Here is a 27,328-nt window from a genome sequence, read left to right as displayed (position 1 = left end):
AAACTGAACATCAAGTGTAACTGCCATGGAAAACTCTTTGCTACTTGCTCCTCAGTCAGCCCGGCGTAACTGCTTTCGGATTGCTTTATTTCACAAACTACATTTCCACAATTCCTACCAGCATGATAATCTTATATTTTCTCTTACCTACATTTCCTCTCGCATTTATCGTAACCATAAGGTTGGAATCATTCAATGCCGTATCAGAACCTGAACGAATCCTTTATTCCTAGGACCTCTGAGGAATGGAACCACCTCCAGGAGCAGTTGTCGCAATCAAGGACAACTCGAAGTTTCGTTCGGCTTTATCAGACACCATCAGTCCTGGATACAATTAACTAATAAATTGGCTGTAATAACTAACCATTTTTACTATGTGTTATTTACTTGTGTATATTTTTTGCCCACTCCTCTCCATAATACTTCGATCTTGAGGGTGCAATAAAATAAAATAAGAAAAATATTATTTTAGCCTTTCACTTTTGCAGTAGATGTTATCTTCGTGTGATTCACCACCAGGCCTGACATAGAGGGTTCCTGCCAAGGGGAGCGAAGAGCGGAGTGGGGCAGCGGGAAATGGGGACTTAGGCAGATCCCGCCTTAGTGGCCGCAGACCAATGATTAATGACACGCTGTTACTGAAAATTCCTTTTATTCTAAAATATTCACTTGCACGTGACACTGCAGTTCTTTTTCATGGCTGGTAGGCGCATAGGCCGAGCGTGCCTATGTGGCGCATACTCATCCTGTCCCCGACGGCCTTAACAGTGCTAAGCGGCAACCCTTATGTTACGCGCGCCTCAGTGGCACGGGACAGCCACTGACGATAAAAAACTTACTTTTATCGCCTTTACAAGGTCTGTAACGGTCGCTATGATCCCATTTGGACGGAATTTTAAACGGAAGCAAGGCACGTCAGCCTTTGTAGTGTACGCAACGGCCCATTTAGAAGCAAGATCTCCCATCAAAACGACCCCAGTGATTAGGCAAAGGCATATTTAAAGCAAGATTCCACAGAAAAAAGTCACCAGAGAATAGGCAAAGGCATATTTAGAAGTAAGATTGCCCAGCAGGAAGCACCATACTGGCCTGGCTGCAAAGAGCCACTCCCATTAGGCATGCGCTTCAGGTTCACGTGATTTAGCGCCGAGTGCGAGAGAACGATTGTGCGACTACTCGCATCCGATGCCGACGAAAGAGGACATCGCCAACAGCGAATAGGATTCATTTTCGATGGCGTCTGCATGAACTCTTATTCCATTCTTTTTCTTGAGTAGTTATTTATGCTTCTTTTCATATTGCAGATTGCGCATTGTTGTCCCCGTTCTTCTCGTTGCCATTGGCGTTTTGCGTGCGGGCGTCCTTCCGTCCGTCCGTGCGTGCGTGTGCGCGCGTGCGTAAGTGTTAATCCTCTCTATTGTTCCTCTTCTATTTTCTGCAAACTAAAACTCTGCGTCCAGTAACAATTTGAATATTAGCTCTAAGTACCCACTCCCCATCAACATCCCTTATTTTGCACAATTTAACGTTGTGCACAGGCCGGCGACAAACATGTTGTCAAGATTGGACGTTATCATAATAAATAAATCGTAAGTAATCAATGCTGGGACCTATTCCATTCTTATTTTGTTCCCCTTTCCTGACGTCAAATTTACGTAACCGCCGAGGCAAGCATATAGGGCAGTAATCCGCGGCGTTGTTTGGACAGCACAACCAAATGCTTTTCTCGTTTATACGAGGTCACTTATGTTTGTATTTAAGGCGAATCTAATTACCTAATTGGCCAACAAGAGGCGCGAAGCACGCAAAAGTGGAGAGGGTTTTGGCAGAAGCGAACTATAGCACAGTGCAAGCACATCACTCAGTGAGTAGACTGCTGCCGACGTGTGCACTTAGTCCGCTTCCCCTTGCTGAGCTTGTGGTGGCTATGATGGTGACTTATACATGCAGCTTAGTCCTCAGCAAAGAAGAGTTGGTAGAGTGCTGTCGCTTACGCGCCCAAAAGGCTCGACATAGTGCCACACAAAATTTTTATTGTACCAAAGCAATCCATCCTCGCTGCCAGATCCTAGTAACCAGTACAGAGAGTGATCAGTGTGCTGCCATGTTCCATTTCTTTCGGAACGGGGCAGTCTCCGGGCATTCGGAAAAAAATTCAGTTTAGTTCGGCATATTAATACGTCTTCAGTGCGTACACCTCGCTTTGACGTGATGAGTTCTGGCAGTTTGGCGACATCGCGTGACAGGAAGGCGAAGCTGGCGTAGCCTGAAAATATTTTTGCCATTAGCGGAAGGTCCATGGCGAGAAAGGCGTAGAATCGGAAAGAACATTTTTCTTTTGTTCGGCCTAATCGCGCCTTATCAGTTGGTACCCGTCATGTCTGAAGGAGAGTTTCCGCACTTTTCGTGACGTCACGTGGCAGACAGGTGAAGTTGGCGCACCCACACATATTTAGCCAATTGTGGTGAGCTAATGGCATCAATGGAAAGGAAACAGATTGGAATAGCTTTACGTAATTGAACCCCTGAACCGTAACTTTGGCCGATATTGAACCATAACCGATGCTGTCGAAACGGGCTTGAACCAAAACCGAAAATTATATAGTGGTTACCGTTCAGCAACGAAACGCTGCAAGCAAATAGTGCAACACGGGAGTCATGAAATGTTGTTCTTCTCAATTTCAATGACACAAATGAAATACTTATATTTCAGCACTCGATGCCCGCAACCTGAATCCGATTACTACACACAGGCCGTGTTGTATTCTAGATGCTGCGTATATGCCAAAAATTTTGGTCCGTTAACTGTTGTCCTCATATTTTTCTTATGTTCTTTTACAGGCAGCAGTCCGACCGAACCCGAGCAAAAAAACATACCCTACCCGGAATTATAGCCGGAACCGAACCCGAACTGATATTTTCGAACGAGCCTGAACCGGAACTGAATCTGAACCGAAAAAATTAATAACGGTTACCTGTTCGGAACGAAGCGGTTGAAACATATAGGGTGCAAACGGGTACACAAAAGATGAGTGATTCTTCGAAATAATTACTTTTGCAGTTGACGCACCCTAGGCCAAGATCGTTACGACACAGGAGCTGCTTTATGTGCCAGAATTCGGTTAGACGATACCCGTACGTGTGTGCTGGTAAATATACGGCCACCTAGGCAGAGACGCTCGCTCTTTCCAGCACGGCCATGGCAGTTGCGTTCGTCCGTGAAAACGCTGTTCGAGCGGCACCGAAGAATCACCGTTTCTGCTGAAGCTTCCAATTCAGGTTAGCTCGCTACTACTACTGTAAAACGCACACGCCAGAAAACACGGAGAACTAAAAAAGGCTATGTCGTCGAGAACGCAAGAAAGTCGCAGTTTTGCCAGACCGGTGAAACATTGATCGCGATAGCAAATCATTAGACAGATATAGGAAGTAAGGTTAGTAGATTTATCAACTGCATAAACAGTTGTAAAATTTGCTTGCTAAATCAATTCACAAGCACTTTGTGATGCGCGCACGGGAAAACACGAACACATATGACTCGATGACCGCCGACACTCACTGTCAGAAAGCTGGCTTGATGAAGAGCGGATGAATTCCCCTTCGTGCTGCCTCTCATTTCAGCACAAACTAGACGCACGCGAGAACATGGTGCACACGAAGCCATCAGCTATATCCGATCAGCTAGCCTTCGAACTCGGCGCATATTGCCTCCAAGATAGGACGCGCGCTGCTGCCGCAGCTGTAGCATAAGAGGAGATGCCCACTAACCTGCCCCTTCCCCCGCTCTTGCGCTCGTGAGAAGGCGGCGCGCATCCTCCCCGCCTCCGTCCTTTGCGAGCGCGAGGACACGCCGCTGCATCAAGTCACCACGCTTCCCGGCTCACCCGCGCAAATTGTCGCTCGAAATACAGTATACGGCACGTGGCCGCGATATTATCGCAATTGGACTTTTACGGAACATCCCAGCAACGCCAACGCTGACGACGAAGGCGGAAATTCGCCTAGAGTGTCCGCATAATTTCTATCGCAATAATAAGAAAGCAAACCAGTTCATCAGCACGACTTCTTGTAACAATAACACTGCGGTCGCTAAACGATGCCGTCCTCTTCTCAGTACGCGGTTAACAGCTCTAAACGGCACGGGAAATGTACTTTTGTTACATGCAATTCATTGCAAGAGTGTCGCACACTATTTGCGCTGGCACTGTCTATGACGATCGTCTTTACGTGCATGGCTGTTGCAGCTGCGCAACATTAAACTTCGTTCATATTCATGTATCAAGAGTATTTTCTTTCTCCCGTGTTCCATGGAGCCTGTTTCTTCTAGTTCTGTCAAAACTTGCCATGCGAACAAGTCGATAGATAGCACTGTGCAGCATGTCGCCATATAGCGTAAATATTAAGTTTACTGTGCCGAACCGGTTCGCCAACTGGTTGAGGGTTGAGCAAGAAGGCGAATACGTTCGCGAATTGTTATAAATTTTTATTTCTCCGTACCGAAAGTGAAACAGAACGAAAGCGGAGCTCGCTGAATGCGAACCAGAACATAATCAGTAATTTGTTCGGTTCGGCACCCTGATAACAGGGTTCACAATCGCCCAGCGTTACCACTGATGAGCAAGCTGTGCAGCTGCAGATGGCTGCGCATTTTCGAAGGCTTTAATGTTCATGGAGTTATGAGTTACGGACAAGTTCTTCGAGCCAGGCACAGTCACTCAGATTTTACTAAATTCTGTCTTAATACTGTCCATACTAATACTGTCCTGTTTCAGTCTATTTGTGTCGTCCGTGAAACATGATCAGTTTCGGTTTCTTTTTACCAAGGTTTATTCTGTGGCTCTTTCATACCGATATATGATGTACTTTCGGGCTCTGTAAGTATATGCAATAAAACATGAGTTTGAGAATGTTACCTGGACTATATTTAAATGTTTGAAAATTAAAAAGAAAAAGGTATATGTCCGGAGAGAACATTTCACCGCCATTGACAACGCCCGCCTTGTGTTCCCGCTTCGCCGGCTCTTTGCTACGTGCGGCTCTGTGAGGCAAACGCAAACCATGATAACTTTGCCGCTGCGCTATTTGCAACTATCTCAGTGCTGATACAGCCCTCCCTCAAGCGTGTTCTCTAAGAATGGCATCAACTGCGGTTGACAAGCCACCGAGCAAGGAAGAAAAGAAAGTCGGCAGAAGTCTTCTTTCGTGGTACTACACAGGGCTCTCGCAGCCGACAGCTCGGTGAAAGTCGTGCGAACGTGTTCTTCAAACGTCGATGGGAACAACCACGGCTTCTTAAAATCACATGAACCAGCACCCTTTCTTGATCAAAGTGTACAAAAAAGACGCCACCACAAACGCACCCTTGAAGAATCAACCGACACTGGATGATGTACTTTTGCAGAGACAGTAACCATTGTCCCAGAAGAAAAGAAACGCACTTCACCAGAAAGTGGCAGAAATTGTCGCCTTAGATCTTCTCCCTTACAGCTTTGTTGAAAACCGAGGGTTCAAAGCACTCGTGAAAGCAGCTGTACCGTGCTACAGCCGGCCATCTCGAACAATATTGTCGCGTGTGCTCGTCCCGCGCCTGTACGACGAGACAAGAGCAAAGAAACGACATGATCTGCGAAAAATACTTGTACACGGAACAAGCACGTTCGCTTTTACGAGCAATATTTGGACGTCGCGTGCCAACGAGGGCTTTATAAGCCTCACGTGACATTTTCTTACGGTGAAGTTCGAGATGAAAAAGTTCACTTTGAGCACGTGACATGTGCCGGATAGTCACACGGCTGTAAACATAGTTGCCCCATTGGAATAGTTATGCACCGACTGGGAGATGCTAAAGGACTGCGTGAAGTACATCGGGACGGACAACGGCCGCAATATCCCAGCGGCTGCCAGGAGACTGCCACAGCTCCAGCGAGCCTGTTTTGCGCAAACTGTGCAGCTAGCGATCAGCGATGCGATGTCGTGTGCTGCGGCAATCAACAGACTCTGCAAGAAGGCGAAATCGATTGTAGGACACTACAAGCATAGCCCTAGTGCACAGAAAATACTGAACGATCTGCAGAGGCAGCTGAACAAATACGTACTCCATGTTGTGCAGGATGTTGACAAAAGATGGAACAGTCAGTACCTCATGCTTTCAAGGCTCCTTGAACTCAAAGAGTCCATAACAATTGAGCTCACCACTTCGCACACGAGCATAGATACCTTTAACTCTGCAGAGTGGAGAGGTGCAGTGGAGTTTGTGGAGGCACTGAAGCCCTTATATTGCGCAATTGTGATTTTAAGTGCTGAAAACTACCCCTCATTGTCACGGCAAATTCCAATTATTTTTGGAATCCTGCATTGCCTCGAAGTTTGCAGAGGCAACTCAGTGTTTGCTAACAATCTCGCAAAATGTATCAATATTCGCTTTGTGGAGTGCGACTTTGACGAAGTGGCCAGGCTGACCATGTTTCTTGATCCTCGCTTTAAGGCCACAGTTCATCAGGCATCTCGTCAAATGACCTGGATGGAAGACCTTCTGACAAGGGAGCTCCGGACAGCTGACGTGGAACCCAGTGGGGACCATGGAGGTTAAAGAAAAACTGCTGGAGTGGAAGCTCCCGTAGCTTCTCACAAGAAAAGGTGAAGCGAATGTTTGCCCCTCCTTCACCTGAAGTAGAGCCTTCTCGGGTGATCTTCGCTTACACATTAAGTGATTTGGCTCTGTTATTGTAATGCTAATCTAATTAGGAAATAAAAGCTGGTCCTTCCCAACGAAAATAAATATTCTCAATATTGATGATGCTCTTCCCAATACAATATGCCAGGATACTCAGATTTAGCACTAAAACCAGCAATACAGAGATACACGTAGGTACGTATCTGTCTGGTAAATTAAGCCATGATTAACCACGTAGGTTGATTGACACGTGGGAAGTGAGCTAAAAGCTCCTCTTCACCATTTCTTATTGTTTATCTATAGTGTTATCGTGCTCCTCCTGTGCTCCTTCACCTACGCGACATCGTTTCTGCTCCAGCAGTTTTTCTTTAACCACCTCGGTGAGGACATCGCCATGCCAGCGTCGAATTCATGTCCACAGGTGGCATCCAGGGTATGAAACGCTTTTGACGATCTAGTGATCAACAAGGAGAAAACACACCTGGCATCTGCCCGTGATAGGGGAGTTACAAACTATGCAGAAAAGCCTCTTCTGGGAAGGGGTAAGGTTCCTTGGAAGGGGTCGCAGTCCATTGGCCCCTTCAAGTACTCGCTTTTAAGTACACTCGTTCAGAAGTACTTGGCCATCCATCTGACCTGTATTCCTAGTGAAAGAGTATTTTCTACAGCTGGAAATGCTGTCACGTTGCATAGAGAGCGCTTACTTTCTGAATATCTTCAGCAGTTAATTTTCATTCATGATAATCTATAATAAGTGCATTACCTGACATTACCTGAGTGCATTACCTGTAATGAGCGTCTTTTTAACCTGCAGCAGCCTTGTAAAATGCAATATTATTTTTTGAGCAATAACGCCATTGTTACCTGGTTTTGGAACTTTTTCATACTACACGCATATTCGATATTCGATATTCGAAGACAGTTTTCTGCCTTATTTGTATTCGATTCGTATTCGAAAATTTCAATATTCGCACACCCCTACCTAGAATACAATACCCTGGCCATGCGCGTATGATCCAACAATATCCATTCTGACATAAAAAACTTGGCAGGCAAGGTCGACTCAGCACAATTATCATGAAGCGAATATCTCACCTGGTACGAAAATCCAAGACAGGACAGCCCCGCATTTATGATTCCCGCCCCAAGCACCGCCAGCGTCTCAAGAGTGTCGGTCTTCCAGACACGGATGTGTGCCTGCAAAAGGTAAAGACGACTGCTAGCAAAAACACATCGCAATTCGGCCAATTTCGCAGGCGTGAAGTGCTCGGTTTCTCACTGGCTTGAATTGTGGATACTCTCAATTTCCTTTCTGTAAAGATGCGCCGTACAACAATGGCATGGGAAAGTGTAGCCACCCTTGCCTGCTGAACCTGCTGCTGCCTCTTGAACAGTTAAAGCTGAGTTGCCGCCGTGCTTTGTATTAGTCAAACCAAGAAGTGATGCGTATGATATTACAGGAGCGAAATCTCTAGAGTATACATAGGAGTGTTCAGGAGTACGCAATTGTTAAACCTTAAAAGAGGTCCTACAATTATAAAATCACACTAGATGCGAGGCGATGCTGTCGCGAACGGCAGAGCCAAGTACTACTAATTTCTACCACAGCATGGAGCATCCAATATCCCTACATACGGGTGCTCAAGTCTAACATATCAGTAATTTAAATGAAAGCGATATCCTGAGCTGCGTAAATGCTGCTTGCACAGGTGGTTCACGCGCTTCGCACAGGTGCCCATGGCCACCACAGCGATGGCCTATCGGCAGAGCATCCGCATCATATGCGGGAGGTACCGAGCTCAAATACCGGTTCCGCCGGAAACCCACCGGTATTTTCTGATGGGTAGAGATGTTCCTTGGCCTGGTGCTTGGCTCTCGTGGGGGTTCACATTTCGAATACGGGGCTCAATAGAGGTTTAAGAGTTGCATCTGGTCGCCTAGTTTTCCAACCACAGACGGCCCTGTCGAAAAGCATTCGCTGCGGCTGTGGGAGGCAAGTGCTGCCGCCATGTACCTACCAGTAAAATAGGTACAAGCGCGCTCCCGGCCTGGTACTCGACCACTATGGGACCTCAACGCTTGGAAACGAATTTTTGTCTCCAATCCGAAGGCGTGCCCGCATCAGTTAGTGCATCTGGCGCGCCACATTGAACATGGCCGCCATGGGAACGGCCCAAACCTCACTTTATTTGTGTGTGTGCTTCACGAGGGTTTCGGCGGGAACTTAGGGCGCAGGCACCTTTCCCAAGCATATCACCCCTGAAGGAAGCCGTGGTACACTACTGCACATTTGGACCAGTGAGTGCCCGGCGGTGGTGGGATTCGAACCCACAACCTCCCCCAGCCGAAGCGGGCGTTCTACAGCTAGACCACGGCTGCGGTGGCTCAAGCCCAGGCCGCTCAATCTCACAGCGGACGCCCTTCTTCGCTAACGAGCACAGAGTCAGCAAATGCATAATTACCGGTTTTATTTCGTTATTATGGTCTATGTTTAGAGTAGGAGTTCCAATACGAAAGTATTACAGGATGACTACTTTTATGCGAAGCATACTAGCCGCACAACCACGCTCTTCCTTGCTGCGCCACGCGCGGCCGCGTAGCTACCATATGACGTCATAACAGCTGCAAAAGCGGAGGCTCAACTCGTGCGCTCGCTTGCGGCCGCTTAGCTACATAGCCGGGTCTCAGCTCGTGCGCTCGCCTGCACGAGTTGTTTCTTCGTCTAGCCGAACCAAATATAGCCAAGCAACAGCAGTTCACCAGGCTAAACAGTGGTTCAAAACTAAAATAAAGGCTAGTATGCTTCGCATCCTGGGTTTAACCTTAGCTAAGCCACAGCCATTTTTTTTATTTTACATATCTAAAGCGTGCGTGCTCCGAGATATACATAGTCAAATTTCACCCTCTATTGCTAATTTTGCAATCATAGGCGAGAGCTACAACACAAAGATGACTGCCCCCCCGGTCTACTTATGTAACGCTTGATTAAACGAAACTAAACCTGTGTACCTGCAATTTAACTACCAATATTGAAGTGCATTTGGTGAGGACCTGAGCGGGTCCCATAGTTGTCGCTACGCTGGAAGTTTATCTTGCTCACGCGTTCAGCACACACATTCCTGCGCTTGTTAGCTAAGAAAACTAGTTGGCAGTAGCCGCCCGTGCCATCGTTTGTGCGTTCGTAGCATTAAATATGCACATCCTTTGTTGCACCATCGCCGCCCCGTATGCGAAGCTCCACAACGCGATAATTCATTTGTTTGTCCCTATCCTGACCAGCATGCGCGAGGGAATATCCTTTTATACCGAATGCATTCCACAACTGTTCTGAAATACGTTGCAGGGCTCCTTTAACAGCTAACACTGTACCAACACATGCACAGCTTACCCTTGTCGCACACATAATTTACGTGAACGCGCATACATTGAGTTTTGCTTATGTATGTTGAGTTGTACTAGAGTGCATTGTTGCTTGGGAGACCGAGGCTTTCTCTTGCGAATAACAAAGGGGCTTTCTCCACTCCCCTTTTAAAGCGCAGCTCTTAGGCACACGTTCCTGCGTTTTGCGTCGGCGTTGTCTCTCGGCGTGCTCCCTCGGCGTAACTGAGCATAGCGATGGATGGAAGAGCGAACGCGGAGCACTGGCAGCGGAGGATGAAAGACCGCGATGGCGAAGAGAGTGCGAGGAAGAAAGCTGAGGAAGAGGGTGCAGCGGAATCATGAGGGCGAAGGCGGAGGAGGAGGGTATGGCCAAATCGTGAGAAGAAGAGCGTAGTGCCGCGCAAAGCGACGACTGGCCGCTACGAGATGGGGCTTTTACAAGTGCTAGTAGGTACAGCGGGGCGTGGTGCTTTTGAACGACGCTAGACGCTTCTGCGCCGGCGCGAGTAAGAGCGGGCGCGAGAGAGAAAATCTCAGAGCTTTTGCACCTTAAATATATGACTCAGCCTAGGCACTATGGAGGAGGTTTCTTAGAGCGTGGTGTATTCGTTTGTCCCCTAGACATGCCGGCATTGCAGAGTGCGGTAGAGTTGGTTTATACGCTCCGCCGCTGGCTGCTTGCGCGGTGAGGCAGTGGGCGCGGACGCCGCTTGGTGATCGCTGTGTCTGAAGAGACAATGTTCTGACTGGTGTTGTATAAGTCGCGGGTCGCTTTCTTTTGTCGCGACGATAGATCGTATTTTTTACAAGCACTGTTCCAGGAGGGCACATGTAACCGGAAAACGGAAGCCTCAGGAGAGCACCTGAGGTTATATTAAAGCAGGCGGCGCAGGATCTCCGGGGCACCCAAGCGGTAGCGGGGGGATCAAAGCTGGAAGCAGGGCGGCCCGTGGGTTGGGGCTCCTGAGGCGGAAGCGTGCCAGGGGGTGTTCGCATAAAAGATTGTCTGTCCGCGATAGCGGACAGCCGATCTTATAGTCTCCTGGCACGCGTCACGCACCAGTCCGGCTTCTAGCTTTGATGTCCCCGTTGCCGCTTTGGTGTCCTGGAGGCGCCGTCAATAATGCGAAATAATGACACGTTGTTTTCATTAGTAAAAACATGATCGAATAAATATAATTGCGTCGAGCCGCCAACTTGCGATGCTAAGTTCAGCACTACCGCACCCCGCGGATTCTGCCGGCACGCCTAGGGACAAGCGCATACAACGCACGCCAAGAAACTCCTCCGTAGTACCTAGGCAGAGTCGTATTTTCAAGGAGCAAAACTCCCCACATTTCCTCTCTCGCACCCGCTCTTACTCGTGCATGCCCGCAAACGTCCGTCGTCTCCGCAAGTGCCACGCCCCGCTGTACCTACTAGCAATTGGAAATACGCTAGGAGATGGCGCCAGAATAGCGTGCCGTCCTTTAGTGCCGTCGTCTGTTCACCGATGGCATGCGGCGAGCCCGTCGCACGATGCCATATATGGTAATAACGCGCTGTGTGAACGAAGGTGTCTCTCGCGGCGGCTGCTCTGCATTGCGCTCATGCGTCACCCACGCAGTGCCTCTCGCAATCTCCCGACTAGCAAAGCAGTCATGCCACACTTCACTCCATTTGCAATGGGTCGCACGAGGCAGGTTGTCCGCGCCAACCAATATATCGCGAAATGAAAACATGTATAGATCTGTGATCGAATTACTCATTAGGCAGTATCGTAATCGTCAGTGAATTCTCTTTCACCCTACATTGTTGCTTTGAAATGTTTATTTATTTATTTATTTATTTATTTATTTATTTATTTATTTATTTATTTATTTATTTATTTGTTTGTTTGTTTGTTTGTTTGTTTGTTTGTTTATTTATTTATTTAACGCGATACTTTCACCACCAATCGAAATAAAAAATGTAAGAATATGCACAATGAACAATACTTAACATCTTGATTTCCCGGTTCTCACTTCATGCGCTGTGCATTTGTGTATAAACGACACAGTTCGAAAAAGTGACAGGTGGAATCCAGACCGATTTTGTGAGTGGGTGGGTTGGGTTGAATAGGGTCAAAGTTGGAAGCAGTGCGCTTCCGGCTACTCAGCTTCACTATATACAAAAATATAATTTTGCTTTTGTGATGAATAAATAAATAATGATTAAAAACACCTTTAGCCCGCGCCAATGCTAACGCAAGCAAGAAAGAAAAGACTAAACTTCCACAGCGAAGGCGAGCAGTTGCGAAAAATTGCCCTGATTATTTTGTACACATGTCCGTGCTTGTAAAAAAGTATTTCACTGCACTAAAAGCTGTTCTTTAAAGGCCACTAACTTCTTACCATAGTCTGAGTATCGCCTCAAGTGGCAGTGGATTATTATGCAGAACCCTAAGTTTGAAGTGCAAGTGTTGCCGTTGGTTTCGGGCACATCGCCAGAGGTCTACATTGAGTCAAAGGGCCCTGACAGAGTTTTTTCAGGACCCTTTATCTTGTATTCACTCATTTCATTTTGTGGTTCGGGAAGCACTCGCCAGGAGCGAGGACAAAACGAACAAATGCGCAAGACATGAAGCACAAATGCATTTTTGAAACTTTCATAATGCAAAGAAGCGGTAAGACTTGGAGACACGGACACTAAAAAAAAAGAAATGGACAACACGAACGCTGTGTTCGTGTTGTCCACTTCTTTTCGTTTGCGTCCGTGTCTGCACGCCTTACTCCCTTTTTTTTTTTGCATTATGAATCCTTACAAACTAGCTCAGCTTTCTGTCGTTTAAAGCTCTCCTTGTGGGAAGATGTGTCTGTAGCCTAGGACGCCGTGTGCGACGTTTTTAAGCAGATAACACTCCTTATGGGTGTCAAGCGCTTACAAAGATTCCATGCGCTTAATGGAGATACCAGATAAACCAGATAAAATCAAATCTTACAGGAGGTGCGTGGTTGAAACCGGCGCTCTGTCCCGTGGCTGCGACGTCTTCGTTGTAATTGTACGCAATGCTAGAAAAACGAAAGAAAAATATAGCATTTACGTAAGTTTTGTACACCCACTGCTGTGCTAAAATAAATTACGTGACAATGGTGGAAAGCAGTGCTGGCGTCTACAAAGCGCTCGTCTTCTGGTCTGCGTGTGTGTCACTACAATCCAAGAATATGTTACCGCTCCAACTCGCCCAACATTCTGTCCCTTTGCGTATAGAAAGCCTTTGCAGGTACCTTTAATGATGGTACCATGCCTTGTACTTTTACCGAAAACGTGCATTGCAGCTGTATATATGAATTAAAGGTACCGGAAGCAGTGAATAGACGTGTACGTGTAAGACAATTTAGTGGGGGAAAGGTCTAGGAGACTCATCCCTGTGATTCCGAGAGCAATCTGCTAATTATTCGGTCAGTCTACCTGATGGATCACGTTACGCAGTCTCTGTTACGGGCCTTGTTGGTTAGCTGAAATATAAGACATCATACGCTCGCCCGTACCGTTGAACTACTGGCGGACTGGTCCATGTGAAGAAGGAGGGAAAGAAAAAACAAGAAATACACGAATAAACGGCGCAAACTCCGGTTCCTCCTGCTATTTTTAACTGCTAATGCAGAGCATTAAGTGATCTGTGCAATGGCTGTAATCATGAAGTAGAGTGCCGAAAGCATACATAGTTACAGAAAATTCTTCATTGAAATGCGAACGTATACATAAGATGAAAGCCTGCTGAACGCATGGCAAATGCTAAGCGGGATGCATGTTTGCTTACACTGCAAATTTTCAATATCCTCCAGCCAAGTCAAACACAACATGATTGCTACGCTACTTTGTTTTGATCTCGGGTGAGGCGACAACTTCTTGCGAATTGCAAAATCGACGTTTCTTCGTAAAATGCGCCGCTCGTGGAGGTCATATCATAAAAGCGTGATAGGATGGAGTTAGCTTCGTAACCATGACCTATCGTATTGTGCCATTGAATGCTTTTTTGCGCTTGGAGTATGGCTTTGCCTGCCCTTTAAATTTAGTACAAGTAAATTTAGTCCAACCACATTTTTGATTAGCTGGGCTAGTTCTATGTTGGATCCATGCGCCATAATTCATCGCGATTCCCAGTACAAAGAACTAAGTACGTAGGACAGACTTTATTTCTCGCATACGTGTCAGAATTAATTGTCATTTGCCCCGTCCGTTTACAGCGCTATAGTTAGCCGCGATACATGGCTACACTTTCTGTGCTTTCCAATCTGTGCGGTGCTTTTGAGTAAGTAGTGCGGACTGGTACCAGTCGATGTCCATCGAGTGTCCCATGTAGAAGCGCTGCTGGTGCTTGGACCGGTTGAAGAGGACAGCCAGCGCCGCCACGTTGTAGAGGATCTCGCCTGATCGGACCACGTGCAGGTTGCTGAATGGGCCGTTACCTTGGTAGCCGTGGCTGCCATAGACGCGTCAAGGATCGTTCTGGCTTCACCAGCAGAAGCAGTTCGCGGGAGTCCGGTGGTGTTTGCAGTGTTTAGAGGGAATAACGTGTGACTCAATCACAAATGATAATCACGAATAACGATCACGAAGGATGCAGAGCAGGGTGACATGGCTTGGGCTTCTTGTGAAGTCATAGAAGCACAGGGCAAAATCAGTTTTGAAGGAAGACTCTGGAATATGAATTAAAAGAAACGGACAGCTAAACGGCACGAATGGCTATACCTGAAAAGCGTGGACATAGAATTAAGAAATAGGTCAAGAAAATTGGCAACCAAGCATCGGGTAATTGGAAGCGTAAATATTACAACTATATAGACAAACAGACAAATAGCCATCAAAAATAAAGTGAGAGCAACAGAGACAATGTGTTGGAAGCAAACAATGGAAACAAAAAGCACCACGGATATTTACAAATGCGACAAGAAACAAATCAGGAGAGAAAATTTGTAGGATAGCACAGACGGCAGGGTGTTGCTATTGGAGGCGCGAGCTGGCTGCCTGAGGACAAAAGCATGCCGCAGCTAATAATCGCAGCAGAATGAGGCATGATGTGTCTGCTGCAGCTATAGTACGGCAACCATTCAGCAGATCGTAATGGAATGGTAAGATATTCACCCGGCAAGACCCGTAGGAAACGTCCACCTCCAGAAGCGTTGGGATTCCAAGTCGATAGAAGTATTGGCTGGTCAGCAGTCGAGATAAGCAACAGATGTTTAGAGTATTGGTTGAAGAAAAGCGGGAATGAGATTGAACGAACCACAGTTGTTACAGGCGCGGGTAACCGTACAACATAAATTGAGATGTTTTAATGAAGAAAGAAAAGATTAAGGAGAGATAGGCAAAATTGGAGACTGCTAAAGATGTGGTAAAACCTGATTAGATCAAGCAGGCCAGGTTACAGTGCGTCACTGCTCATTTTCAAAGTGGATGCCAGTAAGCATCAGCATCAGCATCGGAAGCGCGTGACAGGAGCCTAGCTGCCCTATACGGCTCACACGTGATACATTTAGCGGTGGCAACACGGTGCGTCGTTACATTGCTTGAATGATAATCGCATTAACGTGCACGTGCAGTCATCATGAGATGGGTTCTATAAGATTTTGTTTTCTTCTGCTACAGTCCCCCACTTCTTAGAACCGGCAGCCCAACCTCCTCATTATCATAACTATAACCCCTCCTTCTGGAAGTTACCTTACCTTCACTTTACTCATTTGTACCCGCTTATGCTATTCGCCCCTGAGGCCTAGTGGGTTATAGATCACACACCGGATGCGTATACGTACAATACGTACACGCTGTCAAGGTAAGCAGTTCACGCCCTTAAGAAAACACTCTACCTTGCCGAAGCATTCTGGCCTGGGGCGTCTCCTGTTCTCCTACTGCTGATGATATCAAGTCTGCGAATCGTTTGCCTTGTTTGAATTTCGTGAAATTACACTGACGTATGGACGCCGCGATTTTAACCGCGAAATTCAAGAAGGGAGGCTTCAATATCAACTTAGGGAGTTAACCGTCCTCAAAACTGCCCGGTGGGTTATGAGAGACGCCGTAGCAGAGAGCCATGGTTTAATTTTGACCACCTGGTGTTCTTCAACTTACACCTAAATTAAGTGCAAGGAACGTTTTCTGCATTCCGCCCCCCGCCGGAATGCGGCTGTCGAGGCCGGGAGTCAAACCCGCGAGCTCTTGCTTCGCACAGCAGAACCACGTGGCCATTGAGCCACTGCGGTGGGCAGAGAAACTTCGACCGCGCCTTCACTTGCTTTGTTACTAATCGATCGTAATCTTTAAAAGGGTCTGAGCCCGAGCTTGTTTCCACTGCTTCATGGCGAAAAACGGCATTGGAAAAATTGTACAGTAAAGACCGGGCAGCACTCGTCCTGCCTGGTCTTCCTTGTCCCGTTTAATCTCTTGCTCTTTTTTCACTGTGGATCTTCATCTGGTAAATAAATGCACATAGAGTCACGAGAGACTGTTTCATCAGTCTAAAGTGACTCAGTTGAGTATTAGCGCCCGTACAAAGGAATGCTGCTGCCACGTGGTGCAGTTGCCGACCATGGCGCGGACAGCAGCAGCTGTAGAAAAGTGCCACTCGCGATTATGCAACGCGCGATAGAGAACTATGAGCGCTCCACCAGGCTGTCAACCTGGGACAGACAGGATACGCCCAGCATATTTCGGGCCTCCTCTCCAACCTTCTTGTGGGCGTCTTGTGGCTGGACGTGGACGACGTCTCGGTGGACATGGGAGAGGACCAGTTGGTCGACGCAGTGGCCGTGCTGCCGCTGGCTGCTTGCGAGCCCAGCTCGGCCTGCTCCATGTGCACGGGACTGCCTTGCTGGCCGTTGGGGCTGTGGCCGGCTCGCGGACCCATGGCCCGCTCGGTGTCGTTTACCGCCGTGGCAGTGTCGTCAGCCACCATCGCCGAGTCCTCGGCCGCCGCCGCTTTTTCCCATTCCTCCCCGCTCACTTCCTCTTCGCCGGCACTTTGCTCGACGTGTCCGTCAAGCTCTGGAAAGGGCGTGTCCCGAACGGCTTTTCCCCCGTCCGGAAGCGAAATGTCACCTACAAAAAAACAAGAAGAAAACAATTTTGTCCGCTAGCACTTCTAGAACAAAGTTTGTTCAAGGGTGGTGCCATCTTCGAAATTTCTGGTTTTCGATAAAACCACTTTTTGTAAGAAACGTGCATGTAGGGCTGTAATACCACATCAAACGCGCCTTTCCAACTTTTCCTGCTTGCACCAACGGTCCCCAAATAGTGTGCTTATCCGGTGCAGGCTCATACACTATGCTACAACGATTACAAGGGCTGGCGGGACACGCCGTAAACTGGACGCTTCATCATTGTCGTTGCCGCTTCACTGTCACAATGCCGAATATCCAGATTTGGCAAATTGAAATTCCGCTTTCCCTGTGTAGTAGGTAAAACTGAAAGCTGGGCGTATAGTTGGTAAACATTCGCAATTATGATCAGCGCGCCAGAAGGCGAGTGTAGCAAAGGACGAACAGTGGCGCCACAGTTCGTCCATATTTCTCGCAAATGTGCTGTAGGCACAAATTGTATAATTAGTTTTCAGTTTCCTTCACGCAAGACCACTGCCTCCGGTACCAGGAATAAAAAGTGATATAGCTCGGCTGGACCCCCATCCTCACGTAGTTTCACAGCCGCATGCAACAAAGAAACGTATACAAGAGCACGACATGGCCAAAACAGCACAAACACAAAACGTTTATGAATTATAACAATTAAATGACTTGATGTGGAATATTTCAGCATGCGAATATTTCAATCACAGGAGTCACCAGAGTTGCTTGCTTCTTCCATTATTGCATAATATCGATAGAATACGCGTATCCCCATATAGTATAGCATAAGTTAGGGCTCCTTTAGTGACAGCCGCTTAGAAATGTGTCTACGACTTATTTGATGGATGGCGTACGTAAGACACACCATGCAAATATTGCGCAGTATATAGCGCCACTAAAGTGTTTACCTATGTCTCGTTGACGCTATTAGTCGCCACCACATGCAGGCAGCGTCCATGGTAATAGCCCACACTGCAATATAGTATGTATAAATGTGTTTCATATATCGCCGCCGCTTTATTCATGCAGGAAAGCTCTATTACGAATCAACTCAAACTGGCAGTTACATTTTCCACTTTATAGTGGCTCTTAAAGAAACATGAAGGTGAGGTACGTTAGCGATAGGGATAATATTTTTTCTCGGCGACGCATTATTCGCACCAGCGGACATCGTAAATAGTGTAATAATGCCAATCTCTTATCTCGCTTTACTGCCACCTGTGTATTGCTATGAGAACCACGTCGAAGTACAGCGCAACGGGACGGCACAACAGAAAGGAAGACGAAAAGTATTGCAGTAAAACACGTTGTGGGGGCTAGTTGGTGCATAGCTTTCAATGGGTGAAGCGCCAATAGTGACGGCACATAAAAAGGAATACAGACAGGACAAGCCGCTACTTGCAACTGCTTATTGAAGTCACAGGTGGCTGGTTATATATCCATGAGGAGAGGGGAATGAAAAAAGAGGGGCACTGAATATGTGAATGCGCACCTGCGAGAACACTGAAGGTATATGTGAAGGGAATCATGCTTAATCTAAATCTAAAACTTATCTAAAAACATGCTTTCATTCGTGTATATATTCAGAGACGGGGTACTGACACAGTTGTCCTCTCTTTTTTTCATCTCATTGGCCTCCAACAATTGAAAATTGAACATTGCTACATTGAACATCATTGCAACAGTGAACATTGCAAGTACTAAGCTGCAGTCCCTTCGGAAGCTTGCAGCTCAGAATGCAGAATTCTTATGGCGTAAGACCCTAGCCATAAAGGAGGCGAAACCAAGGAAGCCAGCAGCACGCGCTGCAAGTTCTCGGGGGAGCCTTCATCCCGGAAGACATCGTTGACGTCCTCAAGAAAGGCCCCTAGTTCAGCTCCGAACCCAGGACCCCGGGACATGAGCTTCTTTCCTTGAATAGAAGGATTTCTAACAAAGCCGCACCAGAGGACAAGAAAAGGTGTCTGCTGGATGGAGTTGACAGCCTGACCAGAACGGTGTCTAAGAAAGGAACTCGTCCAAGAACCCCCACAAAGCGTATCGTGAATTCTTTCAACGACAATGACCTTCGACTCCTGCAGGCCGACAAAGAAGGAGGGTTTGTGGCCATGCCGTCGGGCATGTTTAATGAGAAAGCTCTACAAGCCATCCAGAAGAATTTCAAGGTAACGAAACTCAAGCCAAGTAAGCAAAAGAGCCGTGACATATGTTTGTGTGAAGACCTTGGACTACAGAAGCTCGCTAATAGCGTCCACAAATGTAGGAAAAACTGTTTAAATGTATTCTTTACTGCAAAAAGAATACATTTAAACAGTTTTTCCCACAGCACGGCGGACCGCTCAAGCCAGTGGGGCCCTGGACTAGGGGCTCCACCCACTCTCTTTCTGCATTTTTTTTCTTTTAAATAAACGTTTTGATATATATACTGCAAAAACGCACAAATATGATATACCGTTCAGATGTATAGTGAGTGAAAGAGGTTCCGGGCAAAACAACCTTAGCCGCTACCTTCTAAAGCAGCTTAACACGTTGGTTATAGATGACCCATTCATGGTAAAGAATAGCCTTGACATCATAGCCATTTTACGTGAGTCCCAATTGGATACGATGCATGTTTTCAATAGATGTTGTTGATCTTTTTTATTCTATTCCGCAAAAAGAATTGTTAGCTGCCGTCCTGAGCTGCATTGAGATGAACGGGCAGGTATGCTTTCAGAATACCGCAGAAATTTCTGTGGATAACTTCATAGCACTCTTGGAGTTTTATTTTCGTTCAACAGCTGTGTGTTTTCAAGACCAGTTTTATGTGCAAAAGAAAGATTTATATTGGCTCGTGCGTGGCTCCCGTACTTTGCAACATTTTCGTTGCGGTCATCGACAGAGCGCTATCGAAGGTGTTTGACGGAGGCAAAGTGCACAAGGTTCTCCGTTGCAAGATCAACGAGGAACCCCGAAAATTATCGGCGCGTCTCCTCTCTGACGTTATGGACGAGTACAACAAATCACCCCACGTGGTCACGGGCTACCCACCCTGCTTCCTTATGTATGGCACACCATCTTACCCCCAGCTCCTCTCCAACGTTACCGAAAGCCTGCCTGAAGCTCGCGCAAACGCGGTCCGCAATCATATATGACAAAAGCTTTCTTCCCTCAGAGCTTCAAATGGGGGACTGTGTTCTATAGGAGACACCCTGGCATCCCGACCGCGGTAAACTCAGTGCAAAAATGGAAGGACCGTATACGATCATGCGCGAGATATCTGATGTAAACTACGAGATCGACCTCAGCGTGACCCTACTCGGTCGCCAAACTGACATCGTTCATGTGGGGAGATTAAGACGACATCATCCACCCTTACACCTACGAATTTTTTCGGGAGGACGGAGAAGCCTGCGACGAACTGCACCAGCACGGTGCGGTGCAATAGTGGTGAAGGAGGAAGACGAGGTTTGCAATAAACAGAGCTTCGCAAGACCGCCATGTCTCCTGTGTTATATATATATATATATATATATATATATATATATATATATATATATATATATATATATATATATATATATATATATATATAACATTTTTACATGAGGTGGAGACGATATCTTCCGCCACATAGGAAACTAGGCAGACCACAGGTTTTAAGATTCAGGTTACTCCAAGTCGGGGCATACCCAGCACTGTTACACAGAATCTATCCAGTTTCTGTGTAACATATCGAGCAATGCTTGCGAGCTATGCTCAGATGTAGCTAACTTGGAAGATGGGCTCTAAAGGCTCGGCCTTTCTGTACCGACGCGGGTGCGGCCCGCTACGCGCGTACCCGCGTTCCGATGGACCAGAACCATACCATTGGTTCCACCGGCGTCGCCATCTCCCAAAAGGAATGCGCGTTCGGCCGGCGACAAGTTGTCTGTTCGCCCCTTTCATTTCCATTTACCTTACCATTTGTAACCTACAAATAAAACAAGTATATATATATATATATATATATATATATATATATATATATATCGTCGGCATGTTATCATTGCACTTTCGTGCATGTGGTCCGTATGGTGGACTGCCACAAGTTCACGTTGAACGAGGCACTTAAATCAGCGTTCCCCGCAGAATCTCATGAAAGCTTCGCCCTAAACCAATTCCCGCATTGCGTGAGATGCGCTTTTCTTTCTCTTACCTTCTCTGTTGAGCTATATGTGCCCTCCTCCGTTCAACCACTCGGTTTCTTGGCCAATCCCAAGTAGTTGATTAAGCGCCAAGGTTTAGAGCTAGATGGCAAGCAAGCGTACGATTGCGCTTCGATATCACACTAAATGCGCATCGACTAGACCCACATCGAGAAAAAATCTTCCGCGTTCTAAACGTAAAATGCGTGATTGTAAACTTGTCACTCATAAAAATTCTGCAGCATTGACTCTTACAGGCAACAAACAGCCCATCCCCCCCCCCCCCCCTGCCCCTCAGCGGTTTATCACCACAAAACGAGACTGCAAGGAAGTGTATTCGCTTCATCGGGCCTTTAGTTGGTTGACATTTATGTTTTCCTGAAAGTAAGGTTCGAGGGCTGTCCCTTTGCCTATATAGCGGGGTGTACTTCCACCCATGCCCAAGTTGTCGCAAAGGAGCCATTCATATTCCCAACCCTTCCTTTTCCTCGTGGGAGCCCGCTCTTCGGGTCACTTGCCCGGATGGCCAGCTCTGGCTGGTGGACCGTGCTTGCCTAGAAATGTCGGCCAAAGGGCTCCCGGACGTCTAGGGGCCCAACCACAATTAAATAAATCCAATAAAGTTTTATCCATCCATCTATCCTATCACGTTCCTATCTGCTACTCTTCGCGTCAATATGATGAGAAACGTCCCTGCCAACCTCTTTGCATTACCCTTGCGAAAGAGGCAAGGGCCGCAGAACCAAGCGATCCAGAATACACGACAGCGATAACGCCCAATCCGCATGCAATCTACACACTGCAAAGCTGCACTATACAAGCCGCTATTACTATTCTTAATCTAAGATTGCAGACAATCCACATACTCACCGTTGTTACCGCCACTTTCTGTGTATTCGGATGGAACATTGTCTGAAAAACAACCGATCACAATTTTGGACTAGACACTCGCAGATCGGCTTCACACCAAAGCTGCGCGCGGCGCAGCAGAGGTGCTAAAGAAAGCGAAAACGTGCAGCGCAGGCGCTCTCTGCATACACGTTTAGTCATTATAATCATCGAAAGAAAATCCATGAAAACAGCTACTACTACAACTACGTATCTGAGCATCCCCTATTTTACGCCACTACGCGCAGCTATACTCTTGCAATCGAACAACGCATAACGCACCTTTCTCTTTACTTTCGTCCTCTTCCTGACCGTCCGCATCTTCCGATTTCAAATTGCCTGTAGAAGCAAACGTGGGGGGGGGGGGGGGGGGGGGTTAACATGAAGTTAAGGAGCGTTAATAATCAGTGGTTTTTACGTTAATTTCAACTAATGATATATTACGAAGAAATATAAGATGACTAAGTTTAAGTCGGACTTCCAGCGTCAGGTTGTTATTTCTTAGCATTAAATGAGATGGCGAGTCTTCTCTTTTGTACTTACCAAATAAGAATCTAGCCCCCTTTATATTAATGCGCTCAAGTCTAATGATATCTTTTGTCTTAGTGGAAGCATATTCCAGCTTGCTTCTTGCACATCTGCTAAACGCAAGAAGCTTAAGATTTGCTGGTGCTCATTCCCTTTTGTCTTTAGGTACCATAATTTACGAACGGCGGACGCAAGAATGTCAAGTATGTGGATAGATCACATGCAGCTTAAGTTATTGGTAATAGTTAGGCCGACGTATTTATTTGTTTTTAGCCAAAGATTGATTAGTGCTGGTTAGCTAGCCAAATCTCGCTTGCCAGGCTACCCACAGGCTCTGTACATGCGCATCACAAATGCGGTGTCTCGGCGCACCGTATTCTTCGGCGCGCCAACTATTTGCCAAAACTGGGCCCTATTTAACACCTAATTTATCAATTGTACAAAAAATGGCTGTGGCTTAGGTAAGGTTAAGCCCAGGATGCGAAGCATACTAGCCTTTATTTTAGTTGTTGAACCACTGTTTAGCTTGGTGAACTGCTGTTGCTTGGCTATATTTGGTTCGGCTAGACGAAGAAACAACTCATGCGTTACTCTGCTTCGCCTTGGACGCCCCGCATTGGACGCGGTGAGCGTCGAGCAACGCAGCGTTCGGCGCGGCAACGAAATGTGCGCCTGAGCAAGCGACGCACGCCTGAGCCTTAGAAACAGCTCATTTCTAAGGCAACACCGCATTCACTAGAGGCGCTTTTGTACCGCTTTGAAGCATCGTACTCGTGGCTCAGTGGTAGCGTCTCCGTCTCACACTCCGGAGACCCTGGTTCGATTCCCACCCAGCCCATCTTGCAAGAGTTGAGCCAAAGCCACTTCTCCTCTGTCGTGACGTCACGGTGTCACGTGGTTTCAAGGCGACACCGCCGCGCCTGAGGAGCTGGGTTGAGCTCTCGTAATATGCTTCGCATAAAAGGTTTACTGTATCACTCAAATAATCATCGGCACGAGGCCTACGAGCTGTACTGGTAGCATATAAGCCCGAGATGACGGACAGAGCAATACTTGGGCACCACGGACGTGCGCTCGCTAAAGGCCGCCAGGGCACTGATAGTCCGCATCCTGCGGCTGTGGCGCGAAGCGTACTGTATAGTGCCGTGTACACTGGCTCCGACTAATGTGCGCCCAATTTGCAGATAGTCTCTCTCTCTCTCTCGCCCTGAGCGCTTTTCTTTAGTGAGGTGCGCCTGCGCGGTCGAGCTATTCAAGTTAAGGCTGTATTTGGCAGCAATGAGCAAGCAGCACCTTTGTTAACATATCGGCAACGGAGCGTCTGACGCGAAAACAATCGACATTGTGGTTGAATGCCACCACAGCTGGTGCTGGTCTGCGCTTCGTATCCGCCAGCTGCCTGGCGCCAGCGAGAGTTCCTCGGCGAGTGAACGACACCCAGATGACTGTGCCGCTCCGTTCGTTCGAAGCAAACTGGCGCATCAGCCGGTCCGCTGCACGTCCTTCATAGGAATCTTGGAAAATGCGTTGGGAGACCAAAAACTGTGCGTACTAAGCGGGCTGCTATAAGTGGGCTCGATTGCATTCGTAAGTGGCATATATTGAAATGCTTTACCATTGAAACGGGAAAAAATTCACACGATGATTATCGGTCTGACTAAAGATCATGCTATCTGTAAACACAATGCTTGCCAAGAAAACTCTGAAACGACTTTTTAACTAGCATTTTGTGCACTGCACTAGTTTGACCGACAAATGAAATACTGAGCAAAAAACCGGTACACTTGCCTGCTTCTTTATTCAGGGCTCACGATAAAAAGGAACGTGCTCTCCGCTACGTGTTTCTGAAGTAAATCCACCTCTCAACTGAAAGCAGCTTGAAAAACATAACGCCGCATATACAGCCCAAACATTGCAAAACGTGACCGTCACCCTGCCCAAGTACTTTCTACCACATGTGAGAACACACCTTCCGTGCTGCTTTCGTCTTCTATCTGTTCGTTCTCTTCTCCCGAACCGAGACTGCCTGCGGAAGAAAACATAACGTCAGAAGGCAGCAGGATGAAAAACGCCTGGCCTCGTATTCGAATTGCAAAGCCGTGTGATCCTCGACGGCGACAGATTATAAAAGCACACATAGTGAACAGAGATTACCTTTGTAGAGGCAACCTCGCCGTAAACAAACATTCAGCAAAAGTAATGGTAAAAGACAATTAATACGGAGAGTTCGCTGCTGAAATAGTCGGTACAGTGTCATTAGAACAAAAAACAGCGGCCTCAACCTACTGAAATATGACGACAGACACATAGTTACCTGCATCTCAGTTCCGACAGCAATGTGCTCGTCTCCACTACTTATCCCTTTCGAGCACGCATTCTTTTATCGCACCTGGCGTTCACGACTCTGTAATAATCTTTTTTCCTGGTTGAAAAATTTTACTTCATTCTAATACATTGTAGAAATTTAGGATAGGTGTGACCTGTTGGAATAATATATAAGGTAACCGATGACACGCTTGAGATAAGCTGAGTTTGGCTGACGCACGGCCCGATGGTGGTGAAGTCACTCCGGTCACTTGGGTCGTTTACTGACAAAGGTTACCAAATTGTTACTGTAACAGCAAGCACTGTGGCAAAAAGGCGTGCAGCCAGAAGGAATGGAAAAGCACGCACGTCCCATACAATGCGGCACAATGTCTGTCAACGTAAAATATTCGGTGGCATTTATGTGAGTTTGCTAAAAGTCGCTGTACTTTGCTGCATATTGCTTTTGATTGGAGGAGAATGTAGTGAATTCAACAGTTTTTTTATCAAATAATTCTTATCAGTGCGGGAGAGGGGAGGGGTGTGGAGAGGGTCTTGGAGTTACCCGCAATTTTTTTATTCACTCTTTCTTTTCACACTGTACAAATTCACACAACCTCGCGCCAAGCTCATTTGGCAGCAACGTTGTGTTAAAATAGTGCGTTAGCATAAACTATGCGCAATAGAAACACTCTCAGATCGAAGAAGCACGGATCAAAGGAGTTATAAAAAGAGGATGCGGTGTGTTTATTTGCTCTTCAACTGTTTATTTTTAACCTGACGTTCAGCGAGAGAGAGACAGAATGGCAAAATAAAGACAGGGAGGTTAGCCAGAGAATCGGCTGGCTACCCTGTATCGGGAGAGAGAGAAAGGGATGCGAGGTATGAAAGAAAAAGAATACTAAAAGTAAAGAAAAAACACACACAATACATAATTGTTTATGTAGGCGCTGTCACACAGTCTGCGAAGGCGTGAGATAGTGTTACACAGTGTCAAAGTCCCACTAATACATTTTATGTCACGCAGCGTACAGCCACAACTTGTCACAATTTATCACGCACTCCAGTTTTTATTTTTTTTAATAATGCAGCAGTGCCTTCACAGCGACGAGGGTGGCAATATGGGCTTGTTGGTGTGTCACCATGGAATGGTATTAGGCATAGCGCAGTACAACCCGGACACGAGAGGAACCGACCGACAGACACGCAGCCTTCGTAACGACTCCAAGAATTTTGTTTTCCGTTAGTGGGCGCACGTGCAGTTGTCCTAGCGTGGCTGCCCTTTGCGGGTTGAAACAACGGCACAGGCAGAGAAAGTGTGCGATCGTCTTGCTGCACCCTCAAAAGTCACAAAGTTGGCTGTTGCCCATTCCGATCAGAAATGAGTACGCATTGAACATGCTTGCACTCCAAGCCATGGACGGACTGGAATGGTGCAGGTTCGTCGCGGAAGGTCCGACGAAGTGCGGAACTCTAAATTATGGTACAGGGTATGAAGGTGTGCACTTTTGAAGGCGCATGAGTTCCACTGAACCAATCTTAGGTTACGCGGAAGTACGGAAAGCTTTTTCGCTTCGTCAGCGCTCGAAAGAGGAATGACAACGCACTTGACGCCGTCATAGCCAGGGCAGGCAGCTGTGTCCTCTAAACGACCGTTGAAAGCTGTAGGTGTGTTTTAACGGTTCCAAAAGAGGCACGTGCTACATTATGGGGTTCTTCGTGTAAAATATTCCTTCATTATTGTGGCTGAGAGATCGCAGCCGAGATAATTGAGCACGCTAGCCTTTCACACGAAGTGTTGCCGAAGTTCAGGACTGGGGCCATGGTAGATGCGTTATGTGGAGCAAATTAACACTGCAGCGACGCGACTATCGCCTCCATAGCCGGCAAGCAAGACGGCTCACGTGCATGCAGTGCGAAGGAGCGAGCGCATATACCTCCCGTTCGGTGCCTCTCGAAGCTTCGGTGCAGGAAGACGAAAAGATTCTTTGATAGAACGCTTGTACTTTTGTCTCTGCCTTTTCGCTTTGTTTCCCTGTATTTCTTGGAGATGCCGCTCCCTCCCTGCGGCAATGGTTGAAGACATCTTCGAGGATCTTCCTGGTGCGCAGCCGTCAGGTTGGATAACAACCAGGAAACGTGGAAATGCGTCAAGCGATACAGACAGCGAGGCCACTGAGTTATTCTCGGACAGCTACGACTCGCCGGACGATGACTTCAAAGGCGTGATGGGTAGAACAGCAAAAAGGAGACTAGTGCAGGCATCTTCGTCGCGAAGTGCTTCTACCATGAAGAGTGCACCGTAGCGC

General features: G+C 47.1%; 1 protein-coding gene across 5 annotated transcripts in view; it reads right to left on the bottom strand.

The window, feature by feature from the left end:
• LOC135904559 (echinoderm microtubule-associated protein-like CG42247) overlaps nucleotides 1-27,328 on the bottom strand; it is a 172,013-nt gene that overhangs the window by 92,967 nt on the left and 51,718 nt on the right. For 4 of the 5 annotated variants that reach the window (XM_070534615.1, XM_065435414.1, XM_070534614.1 and 1 more), the window contains exons 4-10: nucleotides 24,685-24,741; nucleotides 22,470-22,526; nucleotides 22,170-22,211; nucleotides 16,711-17,110; nucleotides 14,349-14,498; nucleotides 13,014-13,083; nucleotides 7,769-7,870 (exon numbers count right to left, since the gene is read on the bottom strand). In XM_070534615.1, coding sequence (XP_070390716.1) covers nucleotides 7,769-7,870; nucleotides 13,014-13,083; nucleotides 14,349-14,498; nucleotides 16,711-17,110; nucleotides 22,170-22,211; nucleotides 22,470-22,526; nucleotides 24,685-24,741 — 878 coding nt within the window. The remainder of the gene's footprint in view (nucleotides 1-7,768; nucleotides 7,871-13,013; nucleotides 13,084-14,348; nucleotides 14,499-16,710; nucleotides 17,111-22,169; nucleotides 22,212-22,469; nucleotides 22,527-24,684; nucleotides 24,742-27,328) is intronic. The other variant, XM_070534616.1, reaches the window with a different exon arrangement.

Source organism: Dermacentor albipictus, chromosome 2, assembly GCF_038994185.2.
Source record: "Dermacentor albipictus isolate Rhodes 1998 colony chromosome 2, USDA_Dalb.pri_finalv2, whole genome shotgun sequence".
NCBI lineage: Eukaryota > Metazoa > Arthropoda > Arachnida > Ixodida > Ixodidae > Dermacentor > Dermacentor albipictus.
Note: the sequence above shows the minus strand (reverse complement) of the source record. Positions and strands in the feature narration are given on the sequence as shown.